The sequence below is a fragment of the Camelus ferus genome, chromosome 15 (genome assembly GCF_009834535.1).
Source record: "Camelus ferus isolate YT-003-E chromosome 15, BCGSAC_Cfer_1.0, whole genome shotgun sequence".
Taxonomy (NCBI): domain Eukaryota; kingdom Metazoa; phylum Chordata; class Mammalia; order Artiodactyla; family Camelidae; genus Camelus; species Camelus ferus.
Genome location: NC_045710.1, coordinates 26,110,940 through 26,131,491, shown reverse-complemented (window position 1 = coordinate 26,131,491; position 20,552 = coordinate 26,110,940). Strand labels below are relative to the sequence as shown.

Sequence of the window (20,552 nt, the reverse complement as noted above, 5' to 3'; positions counted from 1 at the left end):
GGATAATGTAAGTGTCCTTTGGTGACTGATGTGTCCTGTGGCTGAACCTCTGTTTTGCAGCGTACCATTCAGATGCAGAACTCCGACAGGCAGTTAAACATCCATGAACGAAAGCAGTGGTTTAGCCCTGTACTGGGCCTTAGGTCTTCATTTCACCCTTTGTAAGATGAGCATGACACATTATGTTGTCAAATATATTTTACTCTGAAAATGTCAACTAAAAGGTTTATATTTGCATTGAAGAGATCAGATACACCATTTTAAATGTTCGACTTAATCCCCCCAAAAGCTATTGCATAGTTCTGTCAAAAAGATAACCCAAACGTCAGAGTAAAGTGAAAAGCTTCAGAGCTCTTTTAAAGGGAGTAGTAGAAGTAACTTCAAAACAGATGTAATCATGATTTGTCTCAGCATTTATTACATTATCCTGATGATAGATTCTAATCATTTTCCCCTATTTTTAGGAGTAAGGCATAGGCCTCTCATATAGAACAAAATATTTTAGTGGTTATTATTAGCCACCTCAGAAGCCTAAGGCAAATTTTTTAAGTTTTAGAAACTAGCTACTTTCTTCATGAGACTCTAAATTTGAAAAAGCACTTATCTTTAACTTAACATTGATAATTTAAAATATTACAAAATAGAACTTATTGTATAACAAGTGCTTAGGAGGAGGGGCTGCCAATTATATGACTAGGGTGCTGAGCAAAAAAAAAAAAGGTTGACAGTAATTTGTTTCTTTTATGGTTCATAATCACTTCAATTTTTTTTCTAGGACTATCAGACTTGGCTTGATCTTAGAGAATTTGAAACTCGCATTGGTGAACGTTACATTACACATGAAAGTGATGATGCCCGCTGGGAAATCCATGCATACACACACAACCTTGTATACCCAAAGCACTTCATTATGGCTCCCAATCCAGATGACATGGAAGAAGATCCTTAGTTATCAGTGAGCTAACTTCAGCAAGGAAGGATTTCATGTTACAGACTGATACTTGCTGCACAACTTTTGTTCTCTGTAGGTTGTCATCTGAAAGGATGCAAAGATATGAGGAAATATGGTAAAGAATTAGTGACACCAATACTGTAGTTTATAATGAGCAGGTACAAGAGGGGAGTCTGAGTAATAAAAACACATAATGGAACCCAAGGTGAAGCTTTTCATAAATTTTTATAGCATAAGCAATAACTGGTTTTTGTATTTTTTCCTAATCCTTCACTTTAGTACAATAGTGGCACTTAATTTATCTTCCCTTTCCTGTTCTTGTATGTTTTTAAAGGAGGAAAAGGCAGGCTGGAGTCCAGTTATTGCATAGCTTGACCAGATCATACAAGAGTTGCAGGTTGGTTATTAAACACATTTGCATTTACACGATAACTGAGAGGCTGCCAGCATGCCATTTCTTATAAGGACTTTAAACATTTGTTTAACTGACCATGGAAGCATCGAGGGGATTTTCCTAGACACCTAGAACAGGAGTGCTGGACTGCTTTACCTTCTTTTACCAAAACAGTGATCCTTAACCTTTTTGGAGTTGGAATTCTGAATATGCTCCTCACAACATAAAAACTAAGTTGTCATCTTTTTGTATGTTGCAACAGTCTCTAAGATAATTTGGGACAACTGATTGTACAAAACCAGGAGTAGGAAGTGCTGGTCTAAGTGCTGAGTTGTCATGTATGCTTTCTTACAGCTCAGCTCTGCTGCTAAAGACTCACACTCCACTGATGCCGCTGTGATGCCACAGTGGGATTCCAGCAGTCAGTGGGTATCGATCTGAACTCTAAGTACACAATTTATCTGTACACGGGGTTGAATAACTTGAGGAAGAAAATTAAATACATGCTAAAAGTAAGGCCAGTGCAGAGTCAGTTAATGCTCTAGAAAAGAACAGCAAACAGTATCCTTTCGTTCTTCCCTTAGCTTACAGCTTGGAAACGCTTGGAAAGCTTTACAGATATTTGATAAAAACATTAAGCAGTTTGAGGGCATGGTTGGGCTGAAACATGGAACAGTTTATAAGAAAAGGGCTATATTATCAGCTGAGCAAACGGAAGAATAAGTTTTTGGGTTTCTTTAACATTTCAACTCCAGCAGCCAGCGAAAGAATCTTTTTTTTTAACCCAGATATAGTATTTAAGAGATTAGACTTTTTCATAGTTTTTTTAAAGGTTACTAATAATTCTCCTCTCCCATAAAAAAAGGTAAAGATCTGGGACTATCCACTTATAAAAAGCCTAGTAGTCTTTTACTTCTTCATTCCTTATTAATCATTGTAAACTATTTTTCCCCCTCCAAAAAGAGCAAAAGATGTGGAGTCGAAAAATTCCTTACTGGCTACGTTGGCCTGGGCAAGTGACGGTCTGTCTGAGCCTCAAGTTCCTCAGTCTATAAGATGAAGAGTGTAATTCTTGCCTCTACCTTCTTCACATTTGTTGTGAAGATCAGGTATTTATGAACATATTCAATAAACTAAAAATTATAAAACTGTTAACTTGTCACTGACCACTTAATTGGAGCTAGCAAAGGAAAGGAATGCTCTTCTTGTCAACAGACTAAGACTGAGATGGCCTCTAGAGAGCCTTGAAACTACTCCCCGTCTAGGAAGAAAAACGTAACTTGAGAGAACACAAGCAAACATGCAGTGCTCCTCTGTGAGCGTCTTACACGTTTTAATTTACCTCACAATAGCCATGAGGTAAGTGCATTGTGAACCCTATCTCTCAGATAAGGAAATGGAGGCACAGGGAGATTATGTAACCAGCTGCTGAAGGTGCAGGTGGGATGTGGATTTGAACCCGGGCATTGTAGCTCCAGAGTCCCTCTTACAACCCTGATAACCATTCTGCTATACTGCCTACCCCTACATATCTCTAGGTGACATTCCACAATGTCTCTCAGTATTTCATTCTCATATAGGAATTTAAAATTTTTGGAGATGTATTTTCCTTGTGACAGAGGATGACTTCTCCAAATTTCTCCAAAATAATAACTATTTATATCAGTATGCTAAAACAAAGTAATTCTGAGTCATTAGGCACCCTGTTGTGGTTTTACTGCGTAAGATGAAAATTAACTGGAATGATGTCTGTTTGCTATACTTACATAATCAAACTTTACAAGCCATGAAATTAATTGCACTCTTTTTTGTTTTTGTTGTTGAATGCCTAAGTTTTCTTTAAAAAAAAAAAATTGTAAAAGCACTGTCAGATAATTTGGAGTTGAGTAATTTCTCCAGTTACTGTATAACCTGCATAACCTTTTTTTGTCTTGAAGTCATGTTCTATTTGTATAAGAATTATTGTTAGAAACATTTGATAATGTACAAAGTAGTCTATAATGCAATGTTTAGTACATTTTTATTTTTTGTTACATCCCACTTTTTGTAAATATCCTCAAAGAAGCTTGATAATAAAATGTATTTCCAGAAATATCACCATACTTTTCCATGAGAAAACGTGAGCCTATCTCTAGTAGAGGTTTCCAAAGAAAATTTTATTTGGTTGTGTTATTTTCCCAGGCCTTGGTAAGAAAACTCTTTTGGAAATAGTATTTGTAAATGGAACTAATGCTATATTTAAGAACACAGATTTTTTTTTTTAACTGACTAAAATAAAAAACAATTCATTATTACAATTTTATACAAAATTTGAGGTAATTATCTCAGGTCTCATTTTTTGGAATGAAAGTTTGTAATAATTTATAACTGTAAATTTTTCAGAAACTGCCATCAAATATTCAACTATTGCAACTGCCAGAAGACTTAAACAAGCTAAATACATAGAATCAAAGTAAAATTTCTAGGTTTAAGAAGCACTGCCGGACTCCTCCCCCTTAACCATAAAAAGTATTAAGAATTGGGAAGGGCCAACTATGGGCATTTTCATCTTCCAAAAATTTTCCAACCAAGTTCTCAAAAGAAGAAAATAAATATGGGAATAGAATAAGGGTGGGTAGGAATGGTCCAAAGCTGGGCAGCACCTGAAAAATAAGGCCTCCATCTTCCTTTACTTTAGGGTAAGACACAGAATGCTGGTCCTGTTCCCAGTTAAGCAAAAGAAACAATATAAAGCAAGCATTCATCATTCTGCCACTAAACCCCCAAAACAGTAATGCTATAAATTCAAGACATATGGCTAATATTCTTTTCCTTTAATCTAACTTATAAATTTGTGTTGCTAATGTAACAATTCTTTAGAAAGTCCATATATCTGGTATTAATATAAAAGTTCTGTGAACCAAAAAATGAGAACTTACAGAACAAAATCTTGACACTTATCGGGAAATAAGAGAATTAGCTCAATTTAAAAATTATTCCTCCTAGGTAGTCTGCATTTACTCTGATGTTTTAAGTACATGTCAGGTTTAAGTCTCTTCCCACCCCTCAAACCCATTTCCAGATTTGGAAATTTAATAATGATTATTGGAGTTTATAGCAATATAAGGCCTACCTCAAGAAACAAGAAAAATTTCAAATAAACAACCTAACCTCTTATCTAAAGGAATTAGAAAAAGAACAAAGCCCAAAATCAGCAGATGGAAGGAAATAATAAAGATCAGAAAGGAAATAAATAAAACAAAATAAAAGATAAATGAAACCAAGAGCTGGTTTTTTTGAGAAGATAACATTGACAAACCTTTAGCCAGGCTCAAGAAGAAAAAAGAGAGGACCCAAATAAAATAAGAAGTGAAAGAGGAGAAATAACAAGCAATACCACAGAGATACAACCTAGAAAAAACAGACAAATTTCTAGAAACATACGACCTGCCAGTACTAAATCAAATAGACAGTCTGAACAGACCAATTACTAACAGTGAAACTGAATTTGTAATTTAAAAAACTCCCAGCAAACAAAAGTCCAGACAGGACAGCTTCACAGGGGAATTCTACTAAACATGTGAAAAAGAGCTAATACCTCTCCTCAAACTATTCCAAAAAATTGAAGACTGAACACTCAAATTCATTCTGTAAGGCCACCACTATCCTGGTACCAACACCTGGTAAAGACACTACAAAAAAAGAAAATCACAAGCCAACAGCTCTGATGAATACAAATGCAACAACCCTCAATGAAATATTAGCAAATTGAATCCAACAATATATAAAAAGAATCATACACTATGGCCAAGTGAGATTTGTTCCAGGGATGCAAGGATAGTTCAGTGTTCGCAAATCCATCTATGTGATACACCACATTAACAAAAGGATAAAATCACATTTCAACGGACACAGAAAAAGCACCTGACAAAATTTAAGTCATTCATTGATAAAAACTCTGATCAAAGTTGATAAAGAGGGAACATATGTCAACATAATAAAGGCCATTTATGACATATCCACAGCTAACGTCCTTTCCTCTAAAATCAGAAACAAGACAAGGATGCCCAGTTTCTTCACTTCCATTTAACACAGAATTGGAAGTCTTGGCCACAGCAATCAGAAAAGAAACGGAAGTAAAAGGCATCCAAATTGGAAGGGGGGTAGTCAAATTGTCCCTATTTGCAGATGACATGACACTATATATAGAAAACCCTAGTCTCCACCAAAAAACTACTGGAACTAATAAATGAATTCAGGAAAGCTGCAGGGTGTAAGATTAATATATAGAACTCTTGCTTTTCTAAACACTAATAATGAACTATCAGAAAGAAAGTAATAACACCTCATTTAAAATCACATAAAAAAGAATAAAATACCTAGGAACAAACTTTACCAAGTAAGTGAAAGACCTATACTCTGAAAACTATAAAATACTCATGAAGGAATCTGAAAATGATACAAAGAAATGGAAAGATATCCTGTGTTCTTGGATTGAAAAAATTAATACTGTTTAAATGTCCATACTACCCAAAGCAATCTACAGATTTAATGCAATCCCTATCAAAAAAAACCCATGATATTTTTCACAGAACTAGAACAAACCTAAAATTTATATGGAACCATGAATGACCCCAAATTGCCAAGGCAATCTTGAGAAAAAAGAACAAAGCTGAAGGCATCATTCTCCCTGACTTCAGACTATACCATAAAGCAACAATAATCAAAACAGCATGGTTCTGGCACAAAAGCAGACACATAGATCAACGGAACAGAATAGAGAGCCCAGAAATAAACCCACACACCTACGATAACTTATTCTACAACAAAGAAGGCAAGAATTTACAATAAAGAAAGAACAGACTCTTCTATAAATAGTGATTACTGTCCATCCTTTCTTTCCTTTCATATACAAATAAATACCATAGAAGAGAAAACAACTAGTTTGCATTTAGTGTTGTAATTGCTATAAATTACTTACAAGCACTCCTTTAAATGTAGCTTTTTCTCCAACAAAAATGGAATCATAACTGTGAAACACTTTGTACCCTACTTCTTTCACTTACTAAGTCTTAGAGATCTTTCTATGTCAGAACATGTTGCTCTACCTCATTTTATAAATAATATATGATAGTTCTATTTAATCAGTCCCCTGTGAATGGCCAGTTAGGTTGTTTCCAGTTTTTATTAAACCAATCAGTATTCATGTTTACTTTTTAAAATAACAATGCAGTAAGTAGCCTTATTAGAGGAAACTCAATAATATGTTTCATTAAATTGAGAACACACATTTGTACCAAGAGTCAAACACAATCTTAAAAGATCACTGTTTAGTTGTACTTTAAATAAGATGGGCTATTTTTATTGGCTGTGAAGCAATAAAATATTTTAATACTTATTTTACCTGTGATACATATGTTCTCTTTATTCTGGTTTCTTAGGCAGACTTGAGGGTAAAAAGCCCAAATTGAAATATCATCGCCAAACAAGTTCACTAAACCCAGCAACAGGTGATGGAGAGGGTTCTGACTGCAATGCATTTATCTGATGATTTCTACCATGAAGTCTCTGATGAGGTAGCAAGGCAAAAAAGTTAAATCTTTCTCCCATCTCCTTAGGGTTCATTAACATATCATATCCCTGAAGTAACTGCTGCCTCAATGATGGTTCATCTGATTTATCTAAAAGGACCTGAAAAGAAAAAATTTTTTATTAAAAATAACCAGAAGAAAGGATTCCTAGGTATATGCAAGCAATACTAATGACTATTAGTATTTCTAATATTAGCTATTCAATAAAGTAGTGCTTAAAATGTGATTTCCGATCACCTGCCTCAGAATCACAGAGTGTTTATTAAAAACACAGGTTACTCTGACCCAAACCTATGGATTTGTATGTTTAACATATTCTCAGATGGGCTGATCTACACTGAAGGGTTAAGATGTCATCAAAATAGTTATAAAATTCATACTTATACACACATTCAAATTTTCTTAGTGAACATAAACACTATTTGGAAGTCTTAATTCTACCTCATATGGAGAGGCATAAAACTTACCAGGCAGCTCCACCCCCAGGCTGTCTGGTTACACTGAATCCCATACTACTGAAAAGACTGAAACACCAGGGATCTAACCACAAGAGCATTAAGGCCAGGTGAACTTAATATTTAAAATACGTATTGAAATACTATGAAATTAATATATAATGATAGTGAAATAAAATAAATGATTACCTTCAGCCGGACATCAATGCCCATATTTTTTAAAAATGTTTGCTGTTTCACTGGACCCAGAGAAGCTACTTTTCCCTGTGCCATTCGGCGCAAGTAACTGAAGTCCACGTCAGCTGTTAGGTCTGCTGTTCCTGGGGCAATCAGGACGTCGTGAAGCTTGTGGCCACAAAACCCCTTGAACATAATTTTTTAAATGATAAGTTTTTGTCTTTATTGTTATCATTAAAGATTAAATAAATGCTATCATTTTGGTACATTTTACATAACTGTTAAGGAAAATATGGCCTAAATCAGTGGTTTACAAGCTTAATGAGGTAGCACCCTTTCCTCAAGTGAGATGCTATGTGGAAAAGCCAACATAAAAGTGCCTGGAGATGCTCCTTTTGACAACTGTTAAACATTTTCAATAATGCCCACGGTGACAAGATAGAAGAGATAATTTTCCAGATGAATCCAGGTTATCAGAACCTAGACACTGTTACACAAAGTGTATCCATCAACTATATGCATCAGAATCACCTGAGAATATATCACTGGACTCCACCCAGACCTCGTGGATCAGAATCGTGGAGGTAAGGCAAGGGAACCAGCATTTGTAATAAAACTCTCCAGGTTTTTCTTAAATAAAGTTAGAAACTGAGAACAATAGATCTAGAAAATGACTAATGGCATCGAGATAAATGTATTTCAACTAAAGTGTACTGAACAGAATTGATCGATCATATTCAAAGAACATAAGAAAGGATGTATAGGAAGGATAGCAGAATACACCAAAAGAGGAAAAAAAAGTCGAAAACATGATAGAAAAAGTTAGAATGACTACAGTAGCTAGATCAAACCTTCAAAGTAGTACCAAATCTTTTTTAAATAAAGGAGGAAGAGAAAATTCTAAGAAAATCCATTTGTAGTAGATGCTTACTAGGATATATGCAAACCTAGGTTCTGCAACTTAAGAAATAATGTAGACAATTCAGACTCTGTTCAAATGATAGGTGGACAGTAAGATACAGGGTTAAGGGTAATAATAAAAACATGGATTAATTACAAAACAGTATAATACAACAATGCTAGGCACTGTGGAAACCAAAGAAGATAAAGATCTTCAATGAGTTTCAAACCTAACAAACAACTATAAGTAAATCTTACCAATTAAATTCTGATAAATCATGGGACTGAATTATACATACTCTGAAGGTATCGGTCTTCGTTCCATCATGACCATAATCAGCAATCAGAGCAGCACCTCCAGTTACTGCAATGCGTTCAGAAAGTTCCTGAATAATAACACCTGCATCAGGACACACTTCCACGTGATCCCTTGTTTCATCACACTAGTAAGGGAACAGTTGAATCAAAATACATCATTCAAAAGACCTACTTCCTTAGGAATTTTCAACAATGAGCATTTCTCAGTTATAATAAAAATAAATTTCTTCTCAATATGAATACATTGTCTACACTCAACTTTTCACATGATGTCCTTTATATTATACAGAACTCTTTGGTTCTCAGATGCTGTCCACTAAGTTTACAAAGATATTTTAATTTTAATGCTGTCTATAAAAGGCATGTATCTTCCCAGCCCCCCCGATGGCTTAGTACATTATCATTTTTTATGGTGACTATACTTTTATATCAATTCGTACAAATATATTCTACTAGGTTGAACTCATGGAAAAGGAATTTTTGTCTGCCTAGAACAGTGCCTGGCACATAAGAGACACTCAAAAAATTGTGCAGGTAGAATAAATGATATAAATCCAATATAACAAAACAGATCCTATTAAGCAAGTATATTTGCCTTCTTTGGGGGCAAAAGGTACCCCAACGATATGCCCTATATCTAATAATATCAGCTTATAAACTAGCGTCAATATCCCCAAGGGCCTTATTTCTCAAGATGTTCAACAATTAACTAAGGGTCCTCAGTAAGTGCTTATTAGCTTAACAAGTGAAATGACAGCAGTTAATACCTGTCAACTTGACTCGTATTAGTGTAAAATTTCACTAACTCCTGTGATAACAAAAGAAATTTTTCTTCATCATTTAAACATATATTAACTTTTGCTCCCTCCTAACACCCTACTAAACGCCAACACCCTCCTGCCCTGCCCCGATGTCCCTGACTATAATGGCACAAGTCTACCAGGTACAGTCTACCAGACTCAGCCCCTGAGTCTCAGCTCTCCCACTGCTATTACAGACAAGTTACCTCATCTTTCACAGTCTGTTTCCTCAGCACATATCCTAGGCTTACTGTGAGGATTAAATGAAACAACAAACCACTTAGCCCCCAGGGCTATTAAATAAATTACTGTGATTTAACTGTAACAACCATGGGGTCAGCTGCTTCAGGCATAAGCTGGCATGCCTCGGCATCCCATACCAACATTGTTACCGTGAGAATGCCCTTCAAGACAACAGATCCCTTTACCACTGGCCCCATCCAAATGACAGGGAAAATCATCACTCCCTCCCTCATAACTGTGTACCATTCAAATCAGGAACTAAAAAGAATCACAATTCCCAGGGCCAGTGGGTTAGCTCTTGGTAGCTTTATGAATTTGTCTCTCACTCAGGTAAAATTAGGTAGCCAGAATATACAAAAAGAAAAATGCTCACAAGCAGTTAGGCCGATATTTTAACCTTATCCTTTGCAAAAGAAAACTTAATTCATAGGTTTATGTTTAAAAGCTCTTTTACATTTAAAATCGGTAACTTCTGAAGCAGAAGTTCTTAGTTATGGTCCAGAAAGTAGAAATCTTTTTTTTCTGAGCTGGAAAAAAAGGAATAAAACAGGCAACCTAACGTCCAAACATTCCTGAGAAGGACAGGTTTTTTTCTGAACTTTTAAACACAACCCCAAGATATATCTGATAGGCTCTTGTAGTTATTCCTTGAGGACAAGAGAAAGCAGCAGAAAATGTACCATTCTGGCAGTCTAGAATCAAATTTAGATCGGGGTGGAAGCCTGAGAAAAAAGGCATGCTCTGATAGTCGCTCAAAAAGAGTGATGGTAAAATTTACCTAATAGACTTGTTTTGAGAATTAAATGAGAAAACAGAGTCATACATACAAAATACTCAATAAATGTTATTGTTACTTTACTACACACTGTACTACACTGTTTTCACAGATAACAACTTCTTTCAGGTAGACACCATTGTGGCCATTTGATAGGAAACTGAGGTAGAGACAGTCAGGGACTTGCTGAGTGAGTGCTGACTTTCTCACACAGCTAAGAAATTATTTGAACCCAGTCTCCTGACTTTAGAGCCTGTGCAATTTTCACTATTAATAAAAAGCACCTCACACGTTGCAAAGAACTCTAAAATAGTAACTCAGAAAATAAGACTGAAGAATTGGTTGGCAATAAACTAAGAAAAAAAACTTATTCCTACTTGTATGAAGGCTTCTGCTGGGGTGGCACAAGGTGCCAAAACAAACCTCAGCTTATCAGACACGTGTGGATCGATATCAATGAGGACCTCTCGCCATCCGTGTGGTGTTTTCTAAACACAAAAGAACAAATTTTTGTAAGTTTGTTCTCAAATTACCTCCACCAAAATAATTTAAGTCTTCTCCCTTACCATAAATAACTAACATTTACAGAGCACTTGACCACTTAAAATTATTTAAAGGCATTAGTTCATTTCCTTTGAAAAATATGAGCAGACTGACAGATGCAAACTACTGATGTTGTTTAGATGAGAAATGGAGGAGAAAATTAGCAGCATGGAAAGTGCCCCCAGAATGGAAAACAGACTTAAGAGGACTAATTAACAAATGACTACATACTAGTATGTACTTAGAAGTCACCAGTATACACACACTACCACTAAATCTTACACCTCCTCACAGGAAAAAGTGACAAAAAATTTTAATATTTGGAATTTAAAAATATTTGCTAGAAAATAACCCTCTATTTCCTATAGCCATATAACCTCTTACATCCCCACACGTCTTTACCTCAGGAGAATTAATAATTGTTAACAATAATCCTAAGAGAATTAAGATTTTTTTTCAGTTATTTGTATTCATCAAACTTCCAAATACAGCTAACTTCGACAAATAATACTTAAATACCATAAATGTTTATTCTTACAACATAAAGCTGTTATTCAATTATAAATGTGACTTTTTTCCCCATCAATACCTGAAACTTATGCACAGGAAGAACATCAAAAAATTCATGTGCAAGATAAAAGCTGAACCCTATTTAAAAACAGAAGAAAAAAATTAACATTTCAGCATTTTCAAGGCAATCAACGGCTCTAGTGAACACTAACAAAAGAAAAATGCATAGTTCTTCGTAACTGAACTTGTGATGCTCCTGTAATCATCACTACCACAGAATCATCCACGTCCTCATGGCAAACCCACTCTGCAGAAAGTACGAAGGAAGAATTATCACTATTCTCATTTTCCCCATAGAGAGTCAAAAGACAAAATATCCCAATTATCAGCTTAGTCTTTTATTTATCAGTAGGCCTGAAAGAAATCAGAACTCAAATTTGTTAGCTGGAAGAGGATTTGAATTTCCTGCCATCAACCTAGACGATTAAAGCCAGGAACAGCTGAGCTGCCCTGCCAAGGTTGGACAAGCACCTGTGATTTGAGCCGATTTGAGCCGGGGCTCATCAATACAAGAGTCCCGAAGGCTGCGGGGGATTTTCCCACCATGCTTGCTTGCCTTTAGGCCAAGGAAGGGTTATCGAAAGATGAGATAATTAAAGTAAACCCAAGAGTAACACTTCCTTCAGCCCCCATTGCCTTGGGCTGCTTCATCATCCTATCTTAGGGGTAGGGAAAAGCAAAAAAGCACAACAAAAATCTGTATATTGGTTTTGGTTTGGTTTAGTCTTTGTGACACCACATAAAATCACTGCTCCTCAATGTTAGGGGATTTTGTTTTCTAATACAGCGCTCTTTAGGAAAAAGGCTCGCTGTCCTCCACAGGTAAGACACTTGGCAGCACTAACTCAATCTACTATGTTGCTCTACAACGTTGTGGTCACCAATCACTATTGTGAGGAGGTGTGGTCAAACTTCTTTCATTAATCAATGTAAAATAATTACCTTTTGGAATATCCTGCAGATCTCGGTACCAGGAAATTGGAATTCCAGACTTTGTGACACCTTTCATGTATACTGGGGCTCCAGCATCTCGCTCTAATGGGACCTTCTCTTCAGTCAATGTTAATGCTTGAATCTCACTTAATTTTTGGCTCACCTCTACCAGATGTACTGAAATGTCACAGTTTTTCAGCACAGATCCAAGCTGACTAAACACCTAAATATAAAAAGAAGAAATTAGCAAAATACAATGTGCTGAGTAGATCTGAGGTTTTCTAACCATTTATCTCAATAATTTGCTCATGTCACAGTAGAAGTAATAATTGGTTTCAGAGAAATTTCTTCCTTACACAGCCACTCTCCAGCAGTCTATGAGAATCTTGACTATAAGTTATTAAACATGGTCTATGTAAGAAATGAACAGTACACACTTTGGTTTCCCACTGATAAAAATTAGAATTATGATTAACAAATGAAAATAAAAGCTTTAGCTTCCAATAAAAACAATGATTCATATTAGGGAACCTAAAAATAGATGAAGGAAATAAAATGTATGTACCCTTGATTTTTTTTTTTTTATTTTGAAAAAATAGAGGTTTATTATTTACAAGACCTGGAAATTACATATCACACCTGGGGCCACACAGTGAGCTCAAGGGCAGAGAGAGAGCTAGGCTTCATTTTAAAAAGCTGCTAAGTCTACAGAATAATCTCTCCTCTGAGGTGATTAAACGTTCCCAGGAAGTCAGATATGAATGGCACTAATAACCTGACAATTTAATTTTGGAATTCTTTCCCACATTCAATTTTTTCTTAGCTACACAATTTTTTTTCTTCTGTGCTATTGTAAGCATGAGAAAAAAAAGGAATATACTAATGTTGTATTATTATTTTAATGCTAAAAATTCAATGCCAATAACATAAAATACATCAATATTTTTTATTTGAATTTAATTTTCACTGGTGATTTGCCTCCTACTCTGAGATCTCAACACACAGATACAGACTGAAAATAATGACTTTTCCAAATTTAGTTTTGAGATGAAACCACATATGGAAGAACTTCCCAAGACAAAAATACTTCATAAAGTATGATTTTTTTTAAAAAAGTCTGTAATTACATCTTTGGCTATTTTCCTTACATTCCTTTACATTCTTTGGCTTTTTAAAGAGTTCTTAGGACTTAATGTAGGGAAGCATCCTTCATACATTTTAAGAGCTGTGGGCTTAATTTTTAAAGTACTTGAAACAAAAAAAAATATTATTTGAGAATCTTGTTAAAGATTTTTATATTCAAATAACTTTGCCAATTAAGGAGCTAAATAGAGCCCTGGAAATTTAAATCAGTGGGGCTTTTTTCCCTCCAGAATGCAATATAATCAGGAGTCAGATGTTTGTTAATTTTCTTTTTGAAAAAACCCTTCAATTCCTAATTTCAAGCAAAAATCAGATAGCAAAAGAAATTTTAATTTCTTGAAACTGAACATATGATTTTCTTATTCGGAATTGCCAAGTATACCCAAAATGAACTCAAAAAAACTACTGGGTTCCAAAACAGTGTAAACTACAGAAGTTTATTAAATACAATTATTTGTCACATACTACAAACAATACTCCTTCTTTTTAATGCTTTTATAAAATATCTATTAGGCAGAAAGATGGAATGATACATGTAATAATATCCACTGTCTGGGTAAAGAAACAGGACATGACTCTTACCTTTAAAGCCACATCCTCTCTCAACCTCAGATCTCACCACCATTCTGAACCTCGAGTGATACTAACTAATCTGTACCACCAAACATATTATTTAATGTTAATTATTTTTAGATTTTATATAAATACAATCAAATGATATAAGTTCTTTAACAGATTGCTATTTTCAAGCAATAAAATATTGAGTTCCATGTTGAGTATTATTTCTTTCTGCTGGATTTCATGCATTTTCACAGCACTTGGTATTCCACTGTGTGACTGTACCACAATTTGTTGACCTGTTTTCCCACCAATAAGCATTTGGGTTGTTTTCAGTTTTGGGCTATTCTAAACAATGCTACTATCTTCTTGCACATGTCTCCTGGTACGTGTAAGCACTAGTTCCTCCAGGGTACATGCCTAGCAGTAAATGCTGGGCCATAGAATATAAGTAACTGATGTTAGAAGATAATGCCCAGTAGCTATTCATAGGGGCTGCACCAGATTATACTCTTACAAGTTGTATGTGAGAGTTCCCCACACGCCCCATCCTCAGCACACCTTCATGTTGTCAGACTCTAATCTTGAGGGTGCAGTGGTTACTCATTGTGATTTTAATGTTCATTTCCTTGACTCCCAATGAGTCTGAACATCTTGTTTTTATTGGCCATATTTCCTCTATTATAATGGGCCTGTTCACATCTTTGGCCTGAATTTTTCCATTGAGTTATCTGTCACCTTCTCACTGATTTAAAGGAATTCTTTATGTATTCTAACTACCATTCCTTTGTTGGTTATATGTGATGCAAGTAACTTCTCCCACTTTGTGGCTTGTCTCATCATTTTCTTTATGCTGTCTTGAACAAAAAGTTTGTAGTTTCTTTAAAGGACAAAAAAGTTCTTAATGTTAATGTAGTTGAAATTATTCATCTTTTCCTTTATGGATTCTGCTTTTTACATAATTTAAAAAACTCTCTCCCTACTCAGAGACAAATATATTCTCCCATAATGCCTTCTAAATGTTTTATACTTTTAGCTTTTACATTCTTCCCTTGCCCCCATTTTTTTTTAAGATTACAAACAGACAACAGTAGGTAATGATTCACTATATAATTCTGAAATTATATTTTAGCTGAGAAACATGAGATTAAGGAGGTAGGACTCAAATGCCAAGGAAATAACAAAGTTTTCAAACTTAATCAAAAGGAACAAGATTCATGTTCATAAGACTTTAAGACATTCTTTTATTACCTACCCTCAAAATATCTCCTGAGAGGGTACCCCTGCCTGGGCCCAGTTCCACCAGTTGGAAAGCTGCAGTTTTTCCAGTGGCTATCCATTCACTAATGAACCATATTCCTAGAAGCTGTGACAAGGAAAAAGCTACATTAAAGAGTTATAAATCATAAACGTATACCACAATATAAAATCGTATACGCTTTACGCCAGAAAGCAAAATGTTTTCGTATGTTGTTTAATATGTTCACATATGTATAGACACACACACAAACTTCTGGGACTACATCACAACAGACAGCACTAAGGAAGGAACCACTTAGTAACAGAAAAAAATATCTAGTTAAAAGGCAGCCTCCGCTACAGGAGGTCCTGTGTCACAGATAAGAGGATTATCACTTACAGAAAAGTACTAATATTTAAAAGCAGACAGACCTATGAAATATGATTAAGCCTTTTCTTCATATTCATGTGATTTCAATAATTACATAGCTTTTAGGCGTAATTAATATTTTTAACACCTAGATTCTTCTTCCTTTTGTGTACTATTTTCTATTTCTAAACTGATCAAAGGTTCTTCTACGAAAGTAAATGAACTAGAATTCCTGAAAAGAATTCAGAGATCCTTAAAGGGAGACTTCTACTATTAATATGGCTAAATCAGGGGTGGGGGCTTTAGAGAGCATCTTGACTCCACTAATTCCTCAGTGTTCTGTATCTTTTCTCTCTTCCTTCTTGGGAACACTCAGCCTCCTTCTTCACCTTGCCTTTTGTCTCTGTCCTCCCATTCTCATTGTTCATCTGATTCTCTTCTTTTCCAACATCTTTCCTTCCATATCTTTTCCTTCTCTTTCCTTCTGTCCCTCACATCTCTACATTTCCTTTTTTATAATAAAGGACTTTTCCAATGTCCTCAATCCTTCAGTATATAAACTACTAAAAACTTAAAACTTTTGATGACTAACAGAAACAAAGCAGTAGACCAGTATCGTAGAACAATACTACTTGATCTGCTCTCAAATGTTGGTGATAATTAGTTTCTCTTACAGTTTTACACTGAGTATTACCTCCCCAAAGATCTGACTTATTTCAGGTGAAGTAATAAAATCTCCTTCTTCTCCTAGCATGTCACGGTGCACATAATATCCCTATGCAAAAAGAAAAAATGGAAAAAAAATTGTTTTCAAATAACTTTTTAAAACAGCCCTCCAAAATCTTACATAATGTATATGATGAAATAAACAGGTATTTCAACCCGAAATAAATAATGTCTTCACATAAATTTTACAAAGTAACAGTCATTTTGCAGAACTGGTAGGAAAACAATTCCCTGACTGTAAAGGCAGAAGCCATGCAATGTCCATCCCTACCCTCCAGCCCTGCCCTCCCCCTCCTGCTCCCACAACCCAGCACAGTAACCCTCCAGCCTCCTCTCCCAAATTCTCACTTTGTTTCAAATTAGCCCTTCCTGCTGCTGTTGTTTCTTGACCTGGGTGCTTTTTACATGGGAGTGTTCACTTTGTGAAAATTCATCAAGCTGTATACATGTGATTTATGCATTTTTCTATATGAATGTTACGTCACAATAGAAAGTTTGTTTTTTTAATTGCCCTGCCTGTCCACATCCATGCCATTGCAATGCTTCCCCTTCTCCACCTCTCCCTGGCAAGCTTATACTCAGTAAGATTCAATCCGCTCAAATGCTAACTTCCCTGACCTCCTCCTCCAGCTCTCTAACCTCAAACTAAATCCAGCAGTTTCCACCAGAAGGATTAGGCATTTGAGGGACAGGACTATGTCTTCTTTACCTTCATATCCCAAGTTTTAGCATAATGTCTAACCTCCAAGAAACACTTGGGAATTGTTCTTAAAAATTCCCTATGCTCCTCAAGCCTCTTCTTCTCCAAAGGGACTCTCAGCAGGTGACCTGGGCTCCTGCCCACACGAGATTAAAGAATGTTATTAAACAGACTTCCTCAGGTTCCTGACCCCATCTGGCCTCCACCTGTTCCTCTTCTTTGCTCAGGACTCAAGAGCTGAAATGCCTACAGCTTCTGCTCTTATCCAGACATAACCCTGGGCTCCAGCTGGATCCCCATTTCTCACATGACCCTGATGGGCCAGGATCTTTTCATCATCGCCTTTCTCTCACAGCTTCAACTTTTCCCCTTCAGCATTAGAAACATAATTAAGTCACTTCCATCTTTAAAAAATTGTTTTCACTCCATACAGCATCTCCCATCTAGCCTTTCTCTTTCCCTTCATAAGTAAGCTTTTCAGGGGTGGTTTTCTGTGTATGTGTATGAGAGATGAACCACTCCAGCAGTCTAGTGAAGACCACGGACTCTCCAAAGAATGTTTTTAAATGCACAGGACTGAAAACACACAGGATTAAAAATGAAATCAATTGAAAAATACTTTTCAAATATTTTTAAAACAAATTTGTGATATAGGAATTTACAAGCATCTTCTTCTAGGTGTACTAAAAAACAAATGTGAGCTGAAGTTCTAATAAATAATGAAGTTGTGAAGTGCAGAGAAATACAACAGTATTTTGCGATACCTGTGATCACTCTGTTGTGATATGACAGTATCAGTGATTTCTAAGTAGTGCTGATGCTATGGTTGTCACCTATGTTTATAATCAGAGAAATACTGAACTTCAGTTAGAAACACATTAATGAAGACTAAGTGCAATTTTTATTCCCATCCAAGTTCACAAACCCCTTGATTTCTATTCAAGGATCCCTAGGTTAAGAACATCTACTCTAAATTTGACAGTTACCTCAAGGCTTAATCCTGAAAAACCTCCTTTTCTCCGAGTATACTCTACCTGATTCCTTTGATTTTAATGTCATCTATATACTGATGATGACCAAATTTTTATATGCATACTGAATCCTTCTCAGGAACTCCAGATTCTTACAGCCATCTGCTCACTTACTATCTCCATCTTGATGTCACTGCCACCACGATATACATGAAATGCATCTCCTGAAGGTTTCCCATTGCACAACCCAAAAATGTAAATTTCATGAAAGCATTGCATGAACTCGCTCCTGCCAAATGCATCTCATACTGCTTTCCTCATCATCAGCACCACTGCCCAGGCACAGCCCTCGAGCCACACTGGCACATGCACTCTTCTCTGCATGCACCAAGACATTTCCCAGCTTGAAAACCTTGTGCCTCTGGATCCTCTGCTGGGAACCTGCTTTTCCCAGTCTTTTGCCAGGCTGGCCTATCCCCATCCCTCAAGCCTCGCTCGGCTCAAATGTACTGGTTTCCCTGACCATCTACCTGAGGAACGTCTACAACCCCTATTCCCACCGCACCACTTGCTTTCAATCCTATCAACCTGTTTTATTTATTTGTTTCCTTGTTTACAGTTCATTTTCTCAGCAGAACATAAATGCCATGCTCTACTGTCCACTGCAGTATTCCCAGTGCCTGAGACAGTTTCCGGCACATTTGGCGCCTCAATAAATGGATAAATGATGAGTGGACCTCCACTCTAACCCGGAGATGTTTGTTCTAAAGTTTCTCTCTATATGAACTTTCAGCACATTGTGACACTGCATACAGGTATTAAAGGATCCCTGCCATTACTAAACCCCTGGACCCTGAGTCACTCCATCACATTCAAGATCAAAAGGCCAAACGAACCCCAGAATTCCACAGATCTCGTATTTCAACCCAACTAAAGGCGAAACATCCTAAAATAAAAGGATCGCAGGCTTCCATCAAGTGACTTTGTAGAATAGAGAAGGAAACGCAGGTCAGAAAGCTGTGACAGTGCTTAATACTAAAAGATAAAGTCCCAGACCTCCATTCTCAAGAAGAAAACCCAGAATGCTTCCGGTGCCTGCTGTCAACCTAAGACAGCTGTCCACGCATGAAACTCGTATTTCCAGTTGCTTATCGGACATTTCCACCTGAGTACCACATTGAACTTCAAATTCACACATCGGACTTAACTCTGTCCTTCCTGTTCCTCCTAAAACACTTAACTGCTCTTCTTCCTTCTGCATTCCCTTCTCCCAGAGAAATGACTCAGTATCTGCCATCAACCCAGGTACTCATCTTTCCCTCATCTTGTAAGTCCAATCAGTTACACTGTCTCCTGAACATCTTTGAAATCTGTCCTCTCTTTAATGCTACTGCCGCTGACTTGACCTGGCCCAGCCCAAGTGACAGATTCATTTATCTGTCCCCAGGTCTTCGAGCGTGGCTCTCCCCTGGCCTGGAAGGCACCTGCCAGGGCTGAGGCTCCTCTCGGCGCACACCCTCCCGGTTCACACCTGCGGCGCTGATAGAGCGGGCCTTGTCCTCGGGCTCCCCGACCCATACCTTGGCTGGGTTGGTCAAGACCTCCTTCATGTACTCGGCCACGGTGATGGGACCAGTAGACTTAATTTTGTATATAAGATGCCGCAGCATAGGAGTCACCAGGTTGTTTTCTGCAGGTTCCTTCCCGGAGCTGAAGTACTTTCCTCTCCAAAAACACGGAATGACTGCAAAAAACACACATTAAACGGGACTCATTAGAAATATTACTATTTACAAGTGCATAGCAGCCTGAGTGATTTCAAAGCGGCTTCCTTAACACTTCACCTGGGCCAAAGCCAGGAACTCGGGCTCCGGGCCGCAGCACGCCCACCGGGCGCAGCAGGTCCGCGCTTGGCCCACGACCACGCAGCCACTTCGTGTCTGAGGCTGAACTACAGTCTGCAGCCCAGAGCTCCTCGGAGGCCCCCAAACTGAGGAAGGCGCCCCAGGCGGTTCCCACGACAACTGAGGCTCGGACACGGCGAACACATACCTGAGCGCGCGGCTCTCAGCGGCCAGACGCCGGCCCTCACGAGGACGCTCATTGCCGAACGCCGCACGCAGCAGCCCGCCGTCCAGGTGTGGGGATTGCGCCCGTTTCCGGGTGAGGACCCGCCCCCCGCAGGAAGTACGTCACCCGACCAAGCGGAAGGAAG

At 37.2% G+C, this 20,552-nt stretch overlaps 2 protein-coding genes across 5 annotated transcripts in view; one reads left to right on the top strand and one right to left on the bottom strand.

Moving 5' to 3' along the window:
• Positions 1-3,438, top strand: part of PRKD3 (protein kinase D3) — a 73,160-nt gene extending 69,722 nt beyond the window's left edge. Inside the window, exon 19 of the mRNA XM_032497349.1 lies at positions 776-3,438. Within this exon, the coding sequence (XP_032353240.1) occupies positions 776-949 (174 nt within the window). The 3' untranslated portion in view covers positions 950-3,438. The remainder of the gene's footprint in view (positions 1-775) is intronic.
• Positions 184-20,513, bottom strand: NDUFAF7 (NADH:ubiquinone oxidoreductase complex assembly factor 7). 4 transcript variants are annotated; one of them, XR_001365486.2, is made up of 11 exons: positions 20,390-20,513; positions 19,918-20,081; positions 16,635-16,715; positions 15,587-15,697; positions 12,640-12,853; positions 11,717-11,775; positions 10,962-11,072; positions 8,748-8,891; positions 7,561-7,734; positions 6,730-7,016; positions 184-1,036 (listed from the first exon to the last, which is right to left on the bottom strand). XR_001365486.2 is itself a non-coding variant. In XM_006181069.3 (10 exons), exons 1-10 carry the CDS (start codon positions 20,439-20,441, stop codon positions 6,801-6,803), a joined length of 1,326 nt encoding a protein of 441 aa, XP_006181131.2. In that variant the 5' UTR covers positions 20,442-20,513; the 3' UTR covers positions 6,560-6,800. The 4 variants fall into 4 exon arrangements, 1 of the variants encoding a protein (XP_006181131.2); XR_004326231.1 differs by having other exon boundaries at positions 8,748-8,834; XR_001365487.2 differs by lacking the exon at positions 16,635-16,715.
• Between the last annotated feature and the right edge of the window lie 39 nt (positions 20,514-20,552).

Bases quoted from the DNA above. Each gene is read 5' to 3' on its own strand.
- NDUFAF7 (XM_006181069.3), bottom strand. From the start codon at position 20,441: ATGAGCGTCCTCGTGAGGGCCGGCGTCTGGCCGCTGAGAGCCGCGCGC. The intron at 12,854-15,586 runs GTAGGTAATAAA...TTTTATATTTAG, and splicing joins TCTCAGGAGATATTTTGAGG to GTGTTTAGTCAGCTTGGATC. The intron at 11,776-12,639 runs GTAATTATTTTA...GTTTTTAAATAG, and splicing joins TCTGCAGGATATTCCAAAAG to GGTTCAGCTTTTATCTTGCA.